This window comes from Chlamydotis macqueenii, chromosome 3 (assembly GCF_036417535.1).
Source record: "Chlamydotis macqueenii isolate bChlMac1 chromosome 3, bChlMac1.mat, whole genome shotgun sequence".
NCBI lineage: Eukaryota > Metazoa > Chordata > Aves > Otidiformes > Otididae > Chlamydotis > Chlamydotis macqueenii.
In genome coordinates, this window is record NC_141558.1 from 114,697,123 (window position 1) to 114,718,264 (window position 21,142).

Consider the following 21,142-nt stretch of genomic DNA (forward strand, 5'->3'; position numbering starts at 1 on the left):
GGGTGGGTTTTTGCAAATTCACACCCAGACAAACAGCCAAATTGAAGCAAGCAGGATTGCTTGAGTAACCCATGGGCTTTTTTTGCTGGCATCTGGTCTAAATTATTTCTATGTGTTTGTCTCAGTGTACGCTCTACTATCAGCACCCCTAAGTAGCACAGCTGAATCAGGACTGTGCATCTTACTCCAACTACAGAAGGCATCACGCTTGCAGGCTCTTGTCCTTCTGGGGAACCTCATCCACCCCAACATCTGCTGGAAAAGTGGCACAGCATTCCTGCAGTCCGGGAGACTCCTAGAATGCATTGAGGATAACTTCTTAAGCCAGGTGATAGACAGCCCTACCAGAGGAGATGGCATACTAGACCTGTTGGTCACCAATGCAAGTGAGCTAATCAGTTAATGACAGGACAAGGCAAAATTGTTTTAAACTAAAAGAGAGTAGATTCAGACTGGACATTAGGAAAAATTTTTTATGATGAGGGTGGTGAAGCATTGGCACAGGTTGCCCAGAGAGGTGGTTGATACCCATCCCTGGAAACATTCAAGGTCAGGTTGGACAGAGCCCTGAGCAACCTGATCTGGTTGGAGATGTCCCTGCTCCTTGCAGGGGAGTTGGACTGGATGACCTTTAAAGGTCCAGGCCAACCCAAACCATTCTATTATTCTATGATTCTATGATCTACAACACTTCCTGGCATGGCATAAAGAGGGGAAGCTTGGGGGTTGATTTGACATGCTCTACTGCAGTCCTAGGACTTTTTATCTACATAACATTCACCAGTGATGTGGCTTGTATCAGTGTCAGGTCACAGGCATGCCTATGCAGTGCACTAACTGCTGGAGGATGTTCTGCTCACAACACAAGCTGGTTACCATTGGGAGCATTCCTGCATTATTTCAACCTTGGTTCCCCAGGAAGGAAACCACTCTGAGCACACTGGTGGTGTGCATAAGGGATTACTGCAAAAGCACAAAGGTTGATGCCAGGTAAGGAATGCCTCCAGCATACATTAATATAAGGGCATAGCATGTACAGCACTGCCAGCTCTGCCATGCTGAGCACCAGGTCCTTGTGCAGTCTCGGGTATCTCCTGCAGGAGCAAGTGTCAAGATGCATCTGCATGGCATATTAGACCCTTTATTCCAGCACCACTTGATTATAACCCATTGCCATAATTAAGATCAATAATACTGGGAGGACAACATGGAACTGTGTTTGTGATCAATGAGTATTCTAAATTCAGCAATGATTTTAAAGGCCTCAGTGCCTTGGTAAAACCCAAGAATAATTTCCATTTCATAAGGTGGAGGCACTCTGAAAAACAGCTCTTTTTAATGCATCTCTAGTTGGGAGCCCCAAAGCAGCTGGACCACTAGGCATTTTCCATACGCCGGACCAGTATTTGCCTGTGCAGTGGAGTATTGCAGTTTCCAGAAAGCAGTGTGCAAAATTAATCAGCCCAAGAGCCTAAATATCAGCCAACACTTATGAACCAAATAGCACTTAAATTTGATGAAAGTTCTGACTGAAAATCCAGATGTAGTTAGCAAAGGATTTTTAACTGACAATTCATCTGAAGGGTCCTGGGCTAGAAAAGCACTTACATATAGGCAAAAAGGGGCAGGCAGCAAGGGGCAAAAAGCAAGTGAACAAATCTGTTGGATGAAAAATTCTACTTCAACTAACATCTACATCTTGACATCCTGCTAATGTCAAAGTGAGACAAGTTGGGGCTCAAAGGAAGCAGGATGAAGCCTTTGCTGCTACCCAGACTCTTGTGGTCATTATCTTTTCTGAAGCATTCCTACGTGAAAAATGTTTCTCAGCCTAGACTCAGCAAAGCTCCTAAGCACACACTGAACCCAGTTAAATCAAGACTGCACAAGAATCAAGCTCTCATTGCATCAGGAGTTACAAAGCTCACCGCAGAAGTGCCTAGTGAAGTTGTACGCTTTGCTTCATCTGAAAGGTTAAGGCTCTTCCTAACCTGAAAAAAAAAATAAACTACATCTTCAATCCACTTCAGCAGACTGCCTAGTGCTGTCAGGACCCTGATCACACAGAACTGAAAACACAGCTACACTACTTCTCTCTTCTTAGCAAAAATAAGCCAGCCCCAAGGAATTACAGCTTTTTACCTACTGCACTAGAAACTCTAGTTGATGAGCTTTCTCCCCCAAATAATGTGACTTTCTGAAGTTTAGTTTAACTTGGCACTTCTCTCTCCTTTGAAAGGCATACAGCAGAAAGCTGTTTTAAAATATTTGTCCAGCAGAAGTTCACTCTCGCAGAGTAAAGAAATACTGAGAACAGGATGCAAAAAACAGAAGGATAAGTTATTCAGTTGATTTACTCCACCCTTCACCAGGATGAGATTTTGGGACGTAACAGCTGGAATAAAGCGCTGTCAGTCCAGGCTCTGAGGCTGCAAATCTCCCTCCTAGCAGTGCAGAACACACCCTGGGTGCGTGGCAGCTTTATGGCAGCTTTGTGTACCTCTAACCTACAGCTGCCAGGTCCTAGGCCCAACCAAAGCTGGGGCAATCTGTGAGCTCTTCTATGCCACGTCTGCTGCCAACAGACACTCCTGCAAGCAAGGGTCAGCGGAATTCAGGAATAATCTCAACACCTCACCTTCTGCCAGGACAGACGGCTGAGAAGGGACTGTCTAGCAATTTTTTTCAGTCACTCAAACTAGGACTCCTTGAGGCAAGGCTGAACGTCAAGTTGGAGGTACTGACAGCTTTAAGACCAATTTGCAGACTCGAGCAGCTAACCCAGATCTGATGTTAAAGGCTCCCCACATCTGATAACTGAGAGAGACTTTTATAATAAACAATCTTTATGAGCACTGCTTGAATTCACCTCCAGGGTTCTTTGGTCTTACAGCTTTGCAGAAAAATAATTTCTTTTATACTATAACAGACTCAGAAATCCACTTCAGCACAGGAGTGAATACTGACTTATACTCCTTCTGTCTCAAGTAGCCGCTTGCCTTATTATAAACACATTCACCTGCAGTGACCATAAAGCAGTAACAAGTCTCCTAGGGAATGTTATGTTATGCATGCACATGATACATGCTAGTGTGTTTTAGGAAAGTGATACAGAGTTTGGAGATAAGAGGATAATACAATGAAAAGAAATAACACCTCATCTAATTCTTCAAAGGAGAAGACCACTCAGAAAAAAATGTGGAGAGACTCCAGCCTTATAGGAAATTCCTTTCATTCTGCATTTGGCATCCAGTTCTTTCTGATTTCTTTACTCATGCATATTTTCCTTCGGGGAAAATACATTACAGTTAGAACACAGGCCATGATTTCATAGTATGTATTTATGAAGTTAATCATACTCGCATCTCTCAAGGCATCTGCTAATCTGGGCTGGTAAATTCCTAATTATCCTTGCAGGGCAGCAGTATCACTCCTGAGTCCTAGGACAGTGGGTTGCCACGTGTAATGCTCAAGAACGTGCTCTTTAGGTGTGATCAATGAGGTCTCTCTAGTACAACAATGGGCAATCCACAATGTACACCAAAACTCTTCTAGTGTATTCATTCCTCCCAAATGGTTTCCCCTCTCTGCCTGTTAGATTTCCTGTCAAGGAAATTGGGGGGACCTACTGTGATAAACATTTAGCGCAAACAGACACAGATCTGTTCAGCTAGACTTGTTTTACTTACAGAAGAGCAGACAAGGGAACATACACTATAGAAATGAAAAGGTAGCTGCAGAAAGAAGCAGTTAAGTAGCTGCATGTCCATGGTGGGTAGATGAGAAGTAAATAGCTAACTGAAGAAAGTATGACTTCAGCTAGATATTAGGACTGCATTTCATAGTGATACAGACAGCTGAGCAACCAGGGTAGGTGTGCCCAGGAGGGCTGAGTAGTCTCTGTCATCAGAGAGGTGTGGTTTGGACATGATTGCCCTGGCTTTGGGACAGGAGGATGAAGTTCCCTCTCCAGGGCCTTGCTGATTTACAGGGAGGATTTTAGGGAAGTCACAGATGTGCCAGGTTACTTCAGACAAGACCTTGTGTATATTCATGATTTTTTAAAAACAAAAGCAACTAGCTGAATATAAATGAACTGGTCAAGTAGAAGTCAACTGTTGATTTCCACTTCGCATTTTAATTACTTCTTAGTGATTATGATGGCAAAGTACATGATTTGTCACACACACAAAACCCGCAGCACCTCAGCACAGGTCTTCCCTCTCAGCTAAACCACTGCAACTTAGTGATGCTACAGAGGCAAAAAATCTAAACCAAGCTGTGCTAAATTCAAATTAAAGAAGAAAGAAGTTACAGCACAATGGCACTTCACAGAAGACTCCAGCTTTTCTCAGTTATACCTCCAGCTGTCCTTTAAGCATGTATAAACACAGTCTGTATTTGCCTCTTGATGTACCTGCTGCAGCAGCACTTCACCTGCACAGTCCATCACTCAGTGCATTTCTAATTAGAGCTGCTGCAGCAGCATCTAATGTTTTAAAATACTGTTGTAATAAATCCTGCAGCTGTAAATCCAATATTTCATAAAGTCAGGCAAGATCTTCTAGACAGGGTCTGAAGGAAAAATTTGCTCGAGTCCTGTAATAAAGCTTTTCAGGGAGAGAGAGGACAAGCAAGCAAGCTGGTTTTGATCCTTCAGTCCTGCCTCCTCCATCATGAATGGGAGCAATGCAGCATGCAGGAAAGGCATTCCTTGATTTTAAACAACTTATTTATCGTAAAAATCCCTTTAGACTTTCTCCAGTCTTAAGCACCACTTTATAGATTCTGGTTACATGAGAAACTCCGTCTTCAAATGACAAATAGAAGTTTTGCATTTCAAAGACAGCAGTCTAGAGAGTTCAAACTAATCATTCATACTACAACAGCAACTAGTGTCACAGTTGAGACTGATGTACAATGGCGCAAGTAGCCAATGTGTACCTACAAATAAGAAGCCTCTGCCTTAAATAATTTAAAATGTAATAAAGAAAAAATTAACTGCCCTTTGGAACTTCAGAGAGCCACTACACTCTTTCTTCTTACTACTTGATGAGAACTTGAACCAAGTTTGCTTTGTTTGGAAATACAGCAAAGAGCCTAAAGCTAACAGATTATGGAATAAAAATAACAATGAGCCCAATCTGCTCCCAGCAGAGAGATACTGTGGACTGCAGCGGTGTTGCCCTAACATCCCCAGAAGCATAACCCATGATATTTGAAGCTAAAGGCCCTGAACCAAAACTCAGCTTCTATGCCCTAATTTTAAATTTGTGGGGTTTCCAGTCATTCTCACAACCCTTTATACTCACAGGGAGGAAGTGTCAGCCAGGACATGAAGAACAGATAAAGGAAACACACTGATGCTGTCCTGAGAACACAACACACACCTTTACATTCGGTAAACCTTTAAAGCACAGGGAGAGTTTACTCTTGTTTAGAAATCCAAATTTAGGCTCCCAAATGCATATCAGAGAATCCAAATATCTGGCCTCAATTCAGGGCGCTGCTGCAACTCCCACTTAGTTTGCACTGAAGTCAACATACTCACACTTTTGAACTGAGCCATTTATCTAATTTTCCAAATAGGAATTTAGAAGCTAAAAATAAAAAACCTAACCCTGCAATTAGTTTCTTAACTAAACAACAGTCCTCTCTGTCTTGTGGCTTTTTGTAAATGATCAAATTCCTAATGTTATCCTCCATCACCAACTTAGGGTTTGGTCTTGAACTAATCGCAAAGGATGTGCAAAACGACTATTCCAGGTAACTGTCAGCAGCACGTAACAGCAAAATAAATCCTGTCTTTGTATGGGTTTATGATCACGCTGATGCACGTCACATTGGAGGTAAGTTTTTAAACAATAAGCCATCTTTGAATTCTGCAATAAAAAGAGAAAGCACTGGGACTCTCTGGGCACACATCCCAGGAAGTGTTTTGGAAGAGTTACACTTAATGCAGGTAAAGCATTTAGCATGATGCTCTACCATCCGGGGGAGCTTAGATCTCCAAAAGAAGCTCTGGGAGAGCTTAGATCTCTGTAAAGTGTTCAGTTTTCAAACAGCTGGGCATCTTGATTTAGCAAAACAACTAGACTCTACTAGTAATCAGTAGAGAAGGACAGACACATGCAGCAAATGCATTACTCCTTCCCATGAACAGCCTTCTAGGGGAGCCCGCCATAGAGGTGAAGCCTCTCTAACCAGTTTGGATTGCACAAGAAATATTTAGACACCTAAATTACCACAGTAAAAATCACCTCATCTACCTATGCCAGCAAAGATAAGACCAAGACTGAAGCCATCAGATCCTCTGCCATAAAGATCCTCCCACACATAGTCCCTGCAAGCTGCAGAGGTGTGCAAAGCAGCTCTAGAGCCAAAGCAGGAATCTGCGTGCACATTCTGCACAAAGAGAACAGTGCAGCTATTCCAACCACACACCGGACAAAACATGATTTGCTGAGAATTACTGAGAGCCCCCACCACGTCCCTGATTACCTCCTGAAAGAACAAGTCTCAAGCCTGAGTAAGTCTCAAGTCTTGCACAGACCTGCAGGTGTGACTGGGGCAGAATTTATCCCCAACAAGGTCTGGAAGCAAAGGAAGAACATCATTTTGCTGACAAAGCTTGTCATCAGACAAACAAAAAAGGTACCCAGCCTGTTTGCAGTGTTATAGCGTTCGCTCTCTATTCCAAATCCACCTTTTGAAAATAAGGGGTCTTTGCAATGGCCAGGTCATGCAGAGAGTTCTTGAAGGGCACGTCAAGTATCTTCACAGCAGTGAGAATCTGGCTCAAAATCCGTCAGTTCCCAGTAACCTCCTTGTATAGTCACAAATATCTTGAGTACTTTTGCAACACAAATGGTAAAACTTGTTTAATAGCTAGTGAGTGGTTCTAAATAAATGCCAAGTACAGTAAGAAGAAAAGCAATCCATAGGAGCAAGTAACAGCCTTTTTTTTTTTTTTTTTTTTTGTGGGCTGCTGCCGTCTTTATGCTTAAGACTAAAATAGCCAAGACACATTTAATGCATGGAATGCCTGCAGTGAAATGTAATACTTGAAACAGGGGCCTGGAATAAGTCTCCTCAGCATCAATAATTGTTTACCAGAAACAAATATCCTGTAGGTGTTAAATGAACACCAGGGACTGGTGTACGAGTGACACAGAGAAAAGATTGTCCTAGGGTACTGCAAGCTAGGAGCACAGCTGTGAAATTGCTCTGGCAGACACTGTCACAGCTAATAACATGATCCTTTCAAACACATACACTAGAGTCTTCGTGGCATTTGTAATTTGTAAAAACCCACAATCTGTCACTTCATTCCGAGGACATGAGGAGAAAGCAAGCCTGTATTCTGCTTGCCTGCACATACCTCGCCTCACCAGCCCTCGTTTGCATGTTTTACAGCCCTTCTGCTAAAACACTGGGCAGGTACTAAGGGGTACGGGAAAAGGAGAGCGATTTCTGTTGCTTGCACACTCATGGCTACATAAGGGACAGCACACAGGCATGCCAGGGAAAGTAGTATTCGTGAGATTCCACACCAGCACATTCAGAAATACAGCAATCGCGATTCAGGTGCAAAGATAAACCACTGGCACCATTTAAATGAACCCTGTGTTTCTGAAATGCCAACTGTAAAAAAACTGCTGATATTTAATTTTGTTAGATATACTGCATCTGGTGTTTATGGCTCAGCGCTGTTGCCAGAGAGCCCCAGGAGCTTTGGTCTGGGAGCCAAGCCAGTGTCTACCAACTTAGTGGGACTACTGTGGATACACAAAGATCCAATATTCCTCTGATTTAAAGCTTTCAGGCAGATTTTCAGACACTTTTGTTTTATTTATAGCTAGCATGTGTGGAGAGAAATAAAACAGTCACTTAATATGCTGTGCAATTATGGGTTTATTTCTTCCAGTTTCACATTTCAGTAGCTTATTTTGAAGCACAGAGAATTGGAAATCTGTGTATTTCTACCTTAACCATTCATATGTGGATAGACACAAAGAAATTCAGTAATGGAATGTTTTTCCATTAAAAAAGGAAAAGGCCAAATAGGGTTTCATCACAACAGTTTGACATGTACATTATTTATACAGACGATCATCAGAACTGTTACATAACATAGTTTTTCCTTTTTCCACTGCTTATGGCACAGATTTATATCCTTCTGTTACAGGAAGCTCTGACTTGTCAATGAAAATACCCTGGTGTTCTGATCCTGGAAGTTTTAAGATTCTCTTCTGCTTGGAACTGGAGTAGGTGCTCTCCAAATCTCCCTACAGAAAATCAGAAGAATTCTGTTCATTATATTGACATTAAAATGTATGCCTCAGTGTCAAGAAAATTGAACAGAATTAGTAAAAACAAATAGTATGTATTCCATCTTCAGGGAATATTTTAAGCATCTGTGAAGACAAAAATACTAGTGTGCACAATTTTATTTTGCAGGGACATGTAGGATGCTTGGCCATCTGCTGAAAATGTAAGGCTGCCAAATATCACAGATTCACACCTTGAGTCTGGAAATTGAGTTCACATGGCAAATCCATGCAGTTCTTGTGTCTGCATTCCACCAGCTTTTCCTTTACCTACTACTCAGTTTTACACTTCACTGACTGTTAAGCTGGATTGCTTCACAGTTTTTGAAAGAGCAGAGTCCAGTTTTGCAAAAGCCTACTGACTGCTACAGAGCTGCTGGCAGGCTACCTGACTGTATGTTTGTCAGGTTTTCAGAACTGGGGAACATAAGAAAATCACAGTATTTGGGAAATCAGGGGCCCCACTCAAAGCCACTGGCATCAGGAAGAGGAGTAACATTGTGCAGTTCACGGAAAATTCTTCCCTCTATTCTGAAAAAGTAATCAAAAGGAAAATGCTTAAAGGCTGAACTTTAACAGGCCACCACCTTATACTATGAAAAAACCTGAGACTTCCATGAATATCTGCCTTAATCAAAACCCTGCCATACTTTTCATTCATGTAAACCCGTTCCCCTCATTTAAAGGGTGTTAGCCAGATCAGGACCAAGGCAACAACAGTAAAACCAGGTTTCAGGCAATCTCATTGGAAATCTTGCACAGATTCACCATCTTGCCACTGTCTATAGCAAATAACTTTATTATGAGATCTGCTAGGCAGTACAAAAGTCACCACTATCATCGTTGAGCCTGACAGGAAATAAATTTTTAGCACTTACTGGCAATTGGCAAGATAACAAATATAGACTGCACTTTTTAACGTTCAGAAACCTGTCTGACATTAATCGTGTTTTTCATAATGTTTCCTGAAATAGAGATGCAATTTTTAAACTCTTCTATTATTTATTGGGTAGTTTGACAATTAGCAGGCATCCACTCACAGATTTTTATCGCTGAAACTGCAGTATACCTCTAGTGCCTTCACAGCTCAGAGCTTTGGGGTCCACGTTTGACGAGGACACAACACACTATCTATGACTGCAGCTTGTGTTGATTTACACCCTCACAAATAAGCTAGCTAGCGCAGGCATCAGTCACTATACTGATTATGGGGGAAGCCTCACAGTTTAAGACAGAGTCAGGCCTGGAAAACCCCAGGAACATTTTGCCTTTACTAAATTATCTGCTTGTAGAGATGTCTTCTCTGCAAGGCTGAGCTACCGAGTTCAAAGGTAGACCAGGTAGCATTGCTGAGCTGCGGTTGCTGGTGTACAGATACATCTTTTATTACAAAAGCCACATCACCTCTTTTCTTTTACCTTATGTTTTGATACTTTGTAAGGAGTATTTTTCACTGGACGACTTATCTGTCTGGTTATGTCCAGGATATGCTGAATTACATGTCTTTTTCTGTAGGTTTCAACACAAACTGCAAAGAGCATTTCACAGGAATCAACTTTTCTTGTTCTGTCTTATCTGTAAAACAGGGATAACCCTCACCAGTGTTTAAGACTTTATTTCCTAGGAGCACTTACACAGCAAAACCTGCTGCCCTCCCTGTCTCTAAGGGGACATGCACAGCATCCCTTGAAATTCTAGGACATCTTTAATTCCTTCTCCCTTCCAATCTGCTACCATTATTTAAAAATAATTTCTTCTTTAAAAAAAAAAAAATTCTTCTGAAGGTCTTCAGGGTTTTTTTTTAATGCAGATTCCTGCTGGCATACTCATGTTTGGAGAAGTTCTTTGAAAAGTATCTCTTGTCAATACTACATCATTCATCAGCTCGAAAGCCAAATGGATTTCTCAGAACTCCTGCTTGTTTAGCCGTCTTTCTCTGTAGTTCTCCCAGTGGGATAGAATGAAATTGAATTTAAACTAGGCTTTAAATTATTTAGTCAGAGATAATTGAGTTTGGAAAGTCATACTAGAGAACGATCACCCAGGGAAGTAGCTAAATATGATTATGGGAGGGGGAGGGCAGGAGAAGGGAGTCGATGTGTCATACTAGGTACAGTAAAATCACAAATGTTATCAGTTCTCATCGTAAAAGGCACAAGCTGCTCCTTCATTCTGGTTGCGCAGAGAATAATTTCATGCATGCTCAAGAACGGCATCCTTTCTCTTCTGAAGGAACTGGGCCCTAAGGGACCTGAAAAATCTGGTGAACAGATTACCTCAGTTTTATAGGGTGACTATATTTTCCAAATAAAAGAAGAACAAGCAGAACTTGTATTTACATTATCAACTTTGCATAATGCCATGAGGGCCTCCTATAAGGGACAAAAGCTAATCAGAATAAAAACGCTGGATTGATCTCACTGCTGCTTTTAACTCAACAGTGACACAGACAGGTTTCCTTGAGGAAAAGGTATTTTCTAGTTTAGCTATATCTGAATCCATCATAAAACAAGGATCATTCATATTTACCTTAAGCAATAAAATAGCTCTGTCAATATCCATCCTTATTTTACTACTCCCTTGCTCTAGCCATCATCAAGCACCATCATTCCCCTGGCTTTATCCTGACAGAAGCACAGCAGTCCTGCAACTGCTTTCTTTGGACCAATACTTCAGAATTACCTTTTCAGAAAAAAAAACAAATCTTGCCCTAACAGACTAGAAAAATCCGCTTTGACTGATTAGAAAGGAATCAAAATGACGTAGGAGCTGAGAGAAGATGCTCCAAGCTGGAACACACCAGGACCTCTGAGGCAAAAGGAGGCTGTTTTGGGCAGCTCCCACCGTCTGGGCTCACTGCTGACTGTGCCGTGAACAGCTCGAGGTGAGCTGCCTGCTGGGCACTGCTTTTTCATTTTCCGGAGATGATGGACAGTCTGATCAGGCAGGAAAGCACCACTCTTGCCCAGTGACCGTATCGAGCAAGACATTATCCTCCATGACGGACTTTGACCAGGGCAGGTAGCGACAGCAGAACAGCTTTAAATGGAAAGAAGGTAGATTTAGATTAGATGCAAGGAATAAATTCTTTACAACGAGGGCGGTGAGGGAACCTGGGAACAGGTTGCCCAGAGAAGCTGTGGATGCCCCACCCCCGGCAGTGCCCAAGGCCAGGCTGGACGGGGCTCTGAGTGACCTGCTCTGGTGGAAGGTGTCCCTGCCCAGGGCACGGGGGTTGCATCTGGAGCTTTAAGGCCCCTTCCAACCCAAATCATCCCATGACAACTTTCTGGGCTCGCCATCTCTCCCAGAAAGCCCCACGGTAACACTCACCACGGGGCGGAGGCACCGCTCTCCTCTCCCCAGCTCCCGGAGAGGCCTCGCCCCGTTTCGGCTCCCCTGAGGGAACCAAGCGGCCTGGCCCGCGGCTGCCGCCAACCCCGCCTCCGCGCCGCGCCGCAGCATGTCGCTGCCCGAGCCTCTGCGGCGGCGGCTGGGCTCGTTCAGCCGCACGGTCTTCACCGACGGCCCCCGCACCGGCCCGCAGCACCCGGGCCACCGCGCAGGTAAAGCGCGGGGCGGCTCGGCTCGGCTCGCCGGGCGGCGCGCCAGCAACAAAAATGGCGGCGGGCGCGGCTGGGGCGGGGAGGGGGTGGGAGGGGAGCTCCCCGGGAATGAAGATGGCCGCGCCAAGCGTCTCTTGTAGGTCTTCTGGTGCGGCTTGGTGGGTGTTGTCTGGGGGTAAAACTGGAGCGGCTCCTCTGTCACCCTGCGCTTCCCATCCTGGGGTGTTACAGGCCTCCTTAAAATATTAAGCAGGGAACAGTGTTTATTTAAAAGCAGGTGTGGAGAACACTACACCCACCTTTCCAGCTTTGTAAATGAGTTTGTGTAAAATATTGCAGATGAAATCCATCGTTACTCACACACCAGGTGCTCTACCTGTGCCCAAACAAAAGGTATAAATGGTTTATGGACAAGACAACAAACAAAAGAACTGAGCTATTGTTTTAAGCTCAGTAGGCCTGCACAGTTAAGACACTAGATGCTGAAAGCATGAAGAGGTGTACTAAGCTAGAGTTAGAATCACAGAATGGTTTGGGTTGGAAGGGACCTTTAAAGGTCATCTAGTCCAACCCCCTGCAAGAACCAGGGACATCTCCAACCAGATCAGGTTGCTCAGAGCCCCGTCCAACCTGGCCTTGAACGTTTCCAGGGATGGGGCTTCCACCACCTCTCTGAGCAACCTGTGCCAGTGTTCCACCACCCTCAGTGTAAAAATTTTTTTCCTTATGTCCAATCTGAGCACTTAGGTAGCAAAAACTCAAGCTTGCAATATGACTGCTCTCTCTGTTTTTCCAAATCTGTGGTAATGACCAATAACTGTTCCCTCATCATATAGCCAGTGAAACTCACAGGCCAACATGCCCCCTTTTCATGCCTGTAGAGTGAGAGTAGCTGTGAAAATAAACACAGGCTGTCTGCATAGACAGGCTTTATTCATTTCAACCGATAAATCCATCCCAAGCTGATAAAATTCATCAAAAAGTCATTCTTAGTTCAAGACAGGACTACTCATTTTCTTTGTATAGTTACGCTAGTCACACTTACTAATTCTTCATTTCATTTGTCAAACAACACAAATATTTTTATTAACTCCAGGAATAGCTTCTATTTTTAGAGTTTATTTTCCGTTTCCCATTATGAAAACTCCTATGTGAATAACCAACCCAATGAAACCAATTGTAAATCTATTCACCTACTGGAGGTCAGGATTTCAAAAATTAAGTTTATACATACTTTAGTGAGTTGCTCTAGCATCAAAGAACTGGCCATCACAATACTGTCTGGCTTTCCCATGAATTTTGTCAATCTCAGAAAATAAGCATTAGTTCCATTTAGGGATAGAAAGATGAATTAGAATTGGCTTATATTGGTAAACATTCATCGAAAACAAAGTTTTAATACTTGAGCATAAGTTGCAGATACCAATGCCATGTCAATGAAACCTTTAACATACTTAAAATCTTGTCATGCATTTGAGCTCTTGGCTTCTCGGCTTCTCTCTTTTAAAGTAATATGGCCATGAACCATTAAATTTTCCTGCAATACATATAAGTCAGAAACATAGTTATGTGTAACTGAATGGCCATGTTTTTCTGCAAGATGAAGCAGTGGTTTAGAATTGTGTTTTGGTGCCCTCCAAAGCCCTCCTGGTGTTTAAGAGATTAATGCATTAGAATGAGTCTCTTAAACACCTGGAACAATGTTAGATAGATGTGAAACTGTTTGAGGTACCTATAGGTTTTCATTCCTTTGGAGATGTAGGAAACTGCTGATGCTTAAAAATGGGATTATTAAAAAAAAATATTGGTTGTCTTGCACCTTCTATTTCAGTGTAACAAATCCCCGCCCCTCCCACTCTACCCTTAAGATCTGTCCCAGTTCTGTTCCCAAATCCTCCTCCCTTCCCACCTAGTCTAGTAGCTACCATGAATACTTCTGCAACTGGCATAAAGACTTCTGGAAACAGACTGTACCAGGCTGCATGAGGCTGGACTGGAAACAGGGATGCCAGACTGAGATGGAACAAAGACAGGTATGAGAGTGGTTGGAAGATATGGAAAGAGAAGGCAGTGTCAGAAGAGGGGTAGTTCTGAGGCTGGAAGTGAGGCAGTGCGACTGTTTAGACTAGTTTTCTGTTGAATATCACCATTGTGACAGACATGGGCACAGAACTTGAATGCAAATCAGCAGGTCGCAATGAATACTTTCTAAACTTGCTCAGGTAGTACCGTGTGAAGCTGTGCCTACAGACTTAATTTGGGGAAAACACGAGAAAGACGACTGTTGGTAACTGAAGTGGATGCAATATCAGTTAACTAGAATATGGCAGTAAGACATCAGCTGTTAAAACTAATTATTCCCTTAGAATGCCCTTTTAAGTTTTTACTTGTTTTAAGTCTAAACTTGTAGGTCTGTTATTAAATCCTAAATATAGAATTTATTGCCTGCACGTTAGAGTTAAGTATTTGCTTTTCTCTACATTGTATGAATGCATTTTGTTTTCTCCAGACTTTAAAGGATAACTTTTAGTTTGACACATATTTGAAACTGTTAGTTCTTGAGAACTAGAGGAATTAGTGGCTTCTTGCAACATTGCTTCCATCCAAACGTTTGTTTAAATAAAGATTGAAAATTAAGAGCGAGCAATGCAAACTTGCTCTGTTGCAGTAAGTCCTTACTCGGGATCATCATCCACAAAATAACAATAATCCAGTGTGTACTCATTTAAAAACTTTGGCCATTCTCTTAGGAACAGCAAGGAAATAACCATTCACTCTTTCTGCAGTATCAGTGTACAGCACTACTTGAGCTAAGCCAGTCAGAGATTGTGGGTAAGCCATAAGCCACCAGGTAATCAGCAATCAGACACTCAACTTGAATACGTGACTAAGTGATAAAAATTCTGTATCCTGTGAAAGTTGCATTAGATTCCAGGAAATGGTGTAACTCAGGGTAGGGTAGAGGTTTTCCCCTGAATATATAAAAATTTTTTTTTTAACATTTAATTTCATTGGAAAGAGTGTTAATGCCCTGCTGGAAGCTGGAGCAGTATCTTTCTGTCATATTTTTGAAAGGGAAGTATATGGAACAAACTAGGAGTGACAAAGACTTCTCTCTCTATCTACAGATAATGAAATAACTTCCAGTTTACCACTGCAGATGTCCCTCTATTTCAACGTTTATTTTTTCCCATTTTGGTGGCTCAGCACAGTTGTCACGCTCCATCAGAAGGTGAGTCCTGAAGGAAAGTGATGGTTTGCAACTGTAATGTTTCTAATTAAACACTTCCTAGTACTGAGACAGAGCTCACTGGAGTTAGAGGGTAGAGGGTGGAGTTAGAGGTTATTAGGTTTATTTGGGAATTCCTTGAAACTGGAGATTAAAGAGTATTCAAAAGCCAGTCAACTTACAGTAGCATACAGTGTCTTCATTTAATCACAGACGGCATGTTATGAAACAGCACAGCAGAAACCTTTACTCTCTTCCTCCCTCTAGTATGCAGTCTTGTCAGATTACTACAAGTTCATCCTGGTCACAATCATGATCATGACCTCTCTAATAGAGGTCATTCGACTCTACCTGGGATACATGGGCAATCTGCAGGAGAAGGTATGTTACTGCATGTACATATTAATTTGTGGAGGAGAGCTTTTTGGAGTTGAACATGAATGAAGTAGTCTACCAGTTCATCTAAGAGCTTTAAGCTGAGGAAGTTACAGTCTACCTCCTTTGTTCCCTTGCCATCAGCTTCCACTTTTCTGCATTCCAAGAAGTTTTCCCTCAGAAGAGAGCTCTCTTGATTCCAAAACTGTTTTGTCAGAAAAAAATAAGTATGGTTAAAAACACAGTCTATGGAAATGCTACCTCACTTTTGCCATTTTACATTATGTGGCAGCTTTTGGAAGATTAAAAAAAAAAAAAAGTGGTTTTTTTTCCCCCACAAAGCTTTGATTTTTTTCATCTCCAACTGCCAGTTAATAGGTGATGTCTCCCTATTTTAGGTCCCTGAGCTGGCTGGATTTTGGCTTCTGACTCTCCTCCTGCAGTTGCCTATGATTCTCTTCTTACTGTTTAATGAAGGTCTGAAAATTCAGCCACTGGAGCGAGGAGTTCATATCATCTTTGCCCTCTTCCTCGTCTTCCAAGTCATTGCAGCATTTGTCACCCTAAAAAGAATGGTCAACAAACTGTCAACTCACTTCCACCTTAATGAATTTGACCAGCTGTAGGAACATCGTGTGCCTAATTTTTACAGCCTGGGTAAAGGAGAGAGAGCAGTTTCCATGGCTGGTAGGGGTGCCTGTGCTGGGGCGGCTGACCCGACAAGTGCTGTCTGGGGATCACCAACCAAGCACCTGAGAAGCTAACAGAGGGGGGCTGCTCTGTTTCCATTTTATTGGGTCATTTTTACATCAGAGAGATTAAAAAATAGATCTTGTTTAAGAGCCAACATTAAACCTCAGAGATTGGAGCTCTGCAAGAAAAAAAAAAAAATCAAAGCCAACTACATAACTGGCTTGAGTGGACTATTTGTGAACTGTTCTTGCATGAAGAACGAACACAGTAAGTTTGGTGGGTTTTACGTTTTACAAAGTTGCATGGCATTTTTAAAAACATGAAAGTCTTTTCCTCACTGTTTGCACAGAGTTGTTTTGTTTACAATAAATCTTTTATACATGTTTTTATTTGTGTTGATACCAGTTATCTCTCTACTTTTCCAGATATGTTGCATATAGTTAATGTCTGGTTAAGACAAACAAAAAACCAACAGCAACAAAAAACAACCACAAAAACCACTCTCTAACCAACAAAGAACCCCAGAAAATCTTGAAGCTCAGGAAGAACAATGATAAGATAGTTAACAGAGACTATCATTTCAGAGACTGTCTTCCAGGTAATTCCAGCACTAGAAATTCCTTACTAATAAACTAGAGATGGAATTTTAGAAGTATTCCTTCCTCAGAACTCCTACACTCATCTTCTTTAGCTTAGCTAGAGTTTTAACTATCAAGCCATTCAAACAGGTTGGTGTAGTTTTCTCAGACTGAGAAATTGATAAGTCAGCAGTAACAAAATTACAGCCATTTAAAAACATCTCTTTGTCACTGAAAGGCAGAGCCTCTTTCTCACAAGCCAGGGCATATACCAAGGTTCTCTCATTCCTGTTGTTTGTGTAAACACTTGGACTATCTTCTCTAGTTTCAGTAATGGCTAAAAGTTCACTTTTTCTGTCAAGGAGAGATGAGGATCAAAAAAGTTAAAATAATATTTTTATCTGAATCCTGTGAGTCTTCAGCAGGGTAAGAGCTGTCAGTGTTGAGTGCTGGCACAAACATCCAGACTGTTCAAAGGAATATAACAATGGGTCTAACGTCAAAAAGGCACAGTATGCTTAAAGCTGCTGTATATTTAAAGCTCACAGAGCCTCTAGCTAAAAGAAAGCATTATCTTTGCTTTATACCAAAGCTGTTGGTTGTTGGTTTCGGTTTTGTGTTGTTTGGTTTTTTTTTTAATCCATGAGTGAATGGTACAATTAATCTTGCCAGATTTCCTTTTTCATTTTGTTATCATAAAGCATATATTATCAGAGCACATAGCCCTTTCTTTTTAAAGAAACTACTGGCTTGGATTGGCTGTTGTGCAGAAAAAGAGGATTTCTGTAAGAGAATCTCTAAGAGTCTCTTTAACAGTTAATGTAAAACATCTAGAGCCCCATATTCGGAGCCTGCAAGAGAGACAGTGAGGTTTGAGCAGAAGTTACATCATTTCAAAAACACTTTTACAGCATTAGAAACTCCTTGTAAAAGCATTCTTAAATGATGCAATGGGAACATGGCACATATTTTAATGTCAACCACAATTACAGTACTGGAGAGTGCCAAGGTCAGGGCTGATGAGCTGCAGAAGCTTGGTAGGATCCATTACAGTAACAGGTAACAACGTGATGGGTCCTGACAGGCTAGACAGAAGCACCAGATGCCTTGGAGCCCATTTCCTCTAGTGAGTGTAAACTGTAACTCAGATGTTGTAGTGCCTTTGTAGATCTGCCTCTTCCTGCCCCAGATACGATGGGACTAACACCAAAGGCTGCCCTTCCTGGGCAAGAATGTAGGTTAGACCTCCAAGGAGCTCACATCTACCACTGAGAAAACCTGGGTGTTGGGGAAATACAGGCTGATGATGCAGCGTGGGAGTAGAGCACTGGTAGTTTTCACCACCTTCTGGTAGTTTGTTTAAGAGAACATACAAGTTAAGGGAAAGCAGCATCTTTTCCATGGGTATGCTAGCTCTGAGCCTGCCCTTGGTATCACTGGCAGGACAAGCGCTGGGACAGCTTAGAAAGGACATCCCTTCTGCTCCACATGTAGCTTGTTCCCCTTATTAAAAGCCCACTGTGGGAGATTAGTGGGGAAGAACACTGAGATGGTACAGTAAGCCAAGCTCTGAGGAGGTAGTTATTACCTGTAGTAATCTAATCTCTTCCTTTAACTAGAAAATGGCATATCCTTTGGTTTTCTTTCCTGTATCACCTTAAAAAGTTTAAAATTTAAACCCTTATGTGAGATTAAAATTGTAATGGGTGGGAAGGTTTTTGATACCAAGTGCATCAAATGCAACATAAAGCTGAAAAAAGTCAACAATACACCAATGCTGGCAACAAGAAACTGGCCTCCAGGCTAAGGTCACGAGACTGGATTCAAAATCCTTGCTTTTAGCGATAAGGAAATCATGTACTTGGAAGATCAAATTACCATGCAAGACAGGAGCCAAAGATACAGGGACACACAGCTTTCTGCTGGAGAGAGAATGTCAATGAAGTGACACAGGAAATAGAATTTTTAAAAAGACTGTTAGAAATAGAGTTGCCTGGAAATGCTTAAAGGTAGAAGCCAGTCTATGATGTAAAGCTTCAGCAACATATTTGATAAACACAAGCTCTTTGCATTCTCTCTGCTCAGGCTTCCCGACAGAACTGCTAGTCTATTTCTAATTTCATCATTACCAGCTTAAACATTTAATTATGAAGGAAGCCTGCAGGCACTTAGAACCCACATTTAGTGCCTACAGCTACAGTTTTTCCATGAGTTTCCTACCATTCATGTACTCAGAGACAGGAGGAAAAAAAAATTACAGTAGTACTCAGGAAAACAAAAGCAAATGAAGAATCACACTGAAACTTTCCTTCAGCTTCCAAATTCCACAAGAACTGGTGAGATGTCAAACAAGCAGAAAAGACTCGTAACAGTCAAGTTTCAGACACATAGAAGCAAACTTCAGAACAGAAACTTTCAATAAGCATGTTGGGGGGCAGGGGAGATAATCTAATGAAATACATGACGAGATGGGGGGAAAACACTAGAGAAGGTGCTTGCGCAGTAAGTATAAATCAGAAAATAAATGGAAGAACTTTTTAGCATCGAGCAAAACAGCAATAGTGGCATTAATGCTTTAAAGAAAATCATAGGAAAGCTTGGGTTTTTTTAATGAAGAAGTTCAGGAATAATTGCCAGAACAGACTGGAAGCAGTGAAAGGTACGTGATAGCTTCAAAGGGGCACAGCAGGAAAGCTAACAGTCCTTAAATCCTCTTCCTGTTATTCAGATAGATATGAGCAGGAATGTCATCCCATAATAGGAAGAACAGACTCATCTTACAGTGCAAAGTATTCACAAGTAGAACATGAGAATTCGAGATTCAGCAAAAGAGGTGTTTGAGAAGTGAGGGAGTTTGATGGGGTTTTTTCCCCCCCCCTCCTCTACAGAATAGATGGAAACAAAGGTGAAAGTGGGGAACTCAAGAACATTGGAAACCAGTGGAAGTTCACTGAGCAGCATCTAGGCAGCTTTGAACACAAGCTGTTCCATAGCAGCTTGTTGCCATGCCAGGGTTTGTGCAGAGAACCACAAAACGTGGTTGGGGGTTTTTTTTTGTTTTTTTTTTTTTTTGTGATCTAGGCAGCTACCAATAGCTCTCCCTCCATGAGCAAGCTCTTTGAATGGCAAAAGTCTACGTACAGAACTCAGTTATTTTACTTCACCAAGTTTACTGTTAGGAAGGGCCAACATCCAATTTGAAAGGAAATTTGTACCAACATATTTCCTTTAACTGAAGAAAAGAAATGAGGAATTGGCATATTATCTTAAAATGCTATTTTTTTAGGTTACTGATCAATTTAAAGATGAAGAGTATTTTGTATTCAAGGGCATAGTTGCCAAGTTGTTAAAACCTGAACTTGGCATGTGTTCCTCATCTAAAATGGAGGATTTTTTTTTAAAAAACAGTTGCAGGACTTCTGGGGAAATTAAATTTGGAAGAGGCTTAAATTATGTACCTTACTCAAGCAGATCTGATAAAGCAGACATGAGATAAGGCACAGATTTGATAAAAAACAGACAATTGATAAAGAAGGGGGCACAGCATTAACCTTTCTATATCAACAACTGAGTCTTTCAAATTGCTGAAAGAATTGCATCCAGAAGAATGAGATCATACATTTCACTCTTGCCTTTGTCTCATATAAACTAGACAAGACCTTTAAATAGTTAATGAAGCAGGTAGAATTGGCATCACTACACGGTCTGATAAGATAGTCAATAGTAATATTAGATAGCTGTGTAAGGCTACAGAGATCATTTATTTTGAAAAACAAATTTTGTTTCTCCAGGACAAAGATCAGATGGCAGCAATTAGAGAGGACTTTGTTCAGTGCTTTGGATAAAGCAGAGATAATAAAGAGGTCTCCTACAGCGGAGCAGCAAGGTAGTATATAAGGGTCAGCTGATAAGGCCAAGAATAATTTAAACTGTAACAGAATAAATAGGTTCAAGAAGCATAACACTGATGGAAAATAAGTATCTTGATGATTGATGCCACTGAAGGAGCCCCTGGGTACAAGAAGCAGGGGATTTACTAAGAGGAAATAAATGTGCTACGTTCCTAACTTGAAATCTTACAGGCATTCAGAGAAAACATTATTCCAGCAGCTAAGCAGCAGCCTACAGGACACAGTTCCACATTTATTAAATACATGCAACTTTCACAGCTTGTTATGAAAAACACACTTTCTTCTTCAGATGATCCTACAACTGCAGTCTCTGGGAAGCACATACTAGCCAACAGACATCAGCACAACAGAGAAACCGTAACAAGAAATGGAAAAAATCTGCCAGGCAACTGCACGCACAACCGTGCTATGACCTACGGCTTCCCTGGGGGATTTAGGAAGTATTCCCCTGGTGCATTTA

General features: G+C 41.7%; 1 protein-coding gene and 2 long non-coding RNA genes across 4 annotated transcripts in view; 1 reads left to right on the forward strand and 2 right to left on the reverse strand.

Annotated features, from left to right (window-relative positions):
• Positions 1-11,788, reverse strand: part of LOC147601444 (uncharacterized) — a 32,477-nt gene extending 20,689 nt beyond the window's left edge. For both annotated transcript variants that reach the window (XR_015258209.1, XR_015258208.1), the window contains exon 1: positions 11,664-11,788. This is a non-coding gene — a long non-coding RNA (uncharacterized LOC147601444). The remainder of the gene's footprint in view (positions 1-11,663) is intronic.
• LOC147601445 (uncharacterized) lies at positions 7,897-11,364 on the reverse strand. Its single transcript, XR_015258207.1, has 2 exons — positions 11,013-11,364; positions 7,897-8,288 (listed from the first exon to the last, which is right to left on the reverse strand). It is a non-coding gene; the product is annotated as an uncharacterized LOC147601445 (long non-coding RNA).
• TMEM17 (transmembrane protein 17) lies at positions 11,764-16,578 on the forward strand. Its single transcript, XM_086745258.1, has 4 exons — positions 11,764-11,896; positions 15,025-15,128; positions 15,393-15,506; positions 15,899-16,578. The coding sequence occupies exons 1-4, from the start codon at positions 11,794-11,796 to the stop codon at positions 16,124-16,126; spliced, it is 549 nt and encodes a 182-aa protein (XP_086601384.1). The 5' UTR covers positions 11,764-11,793; the 3' UTR covers positions 16,127-16,578.
• The last annotated feature ends 4,564 nt before the right edge of the window (positions 16,579-21,142 follow it).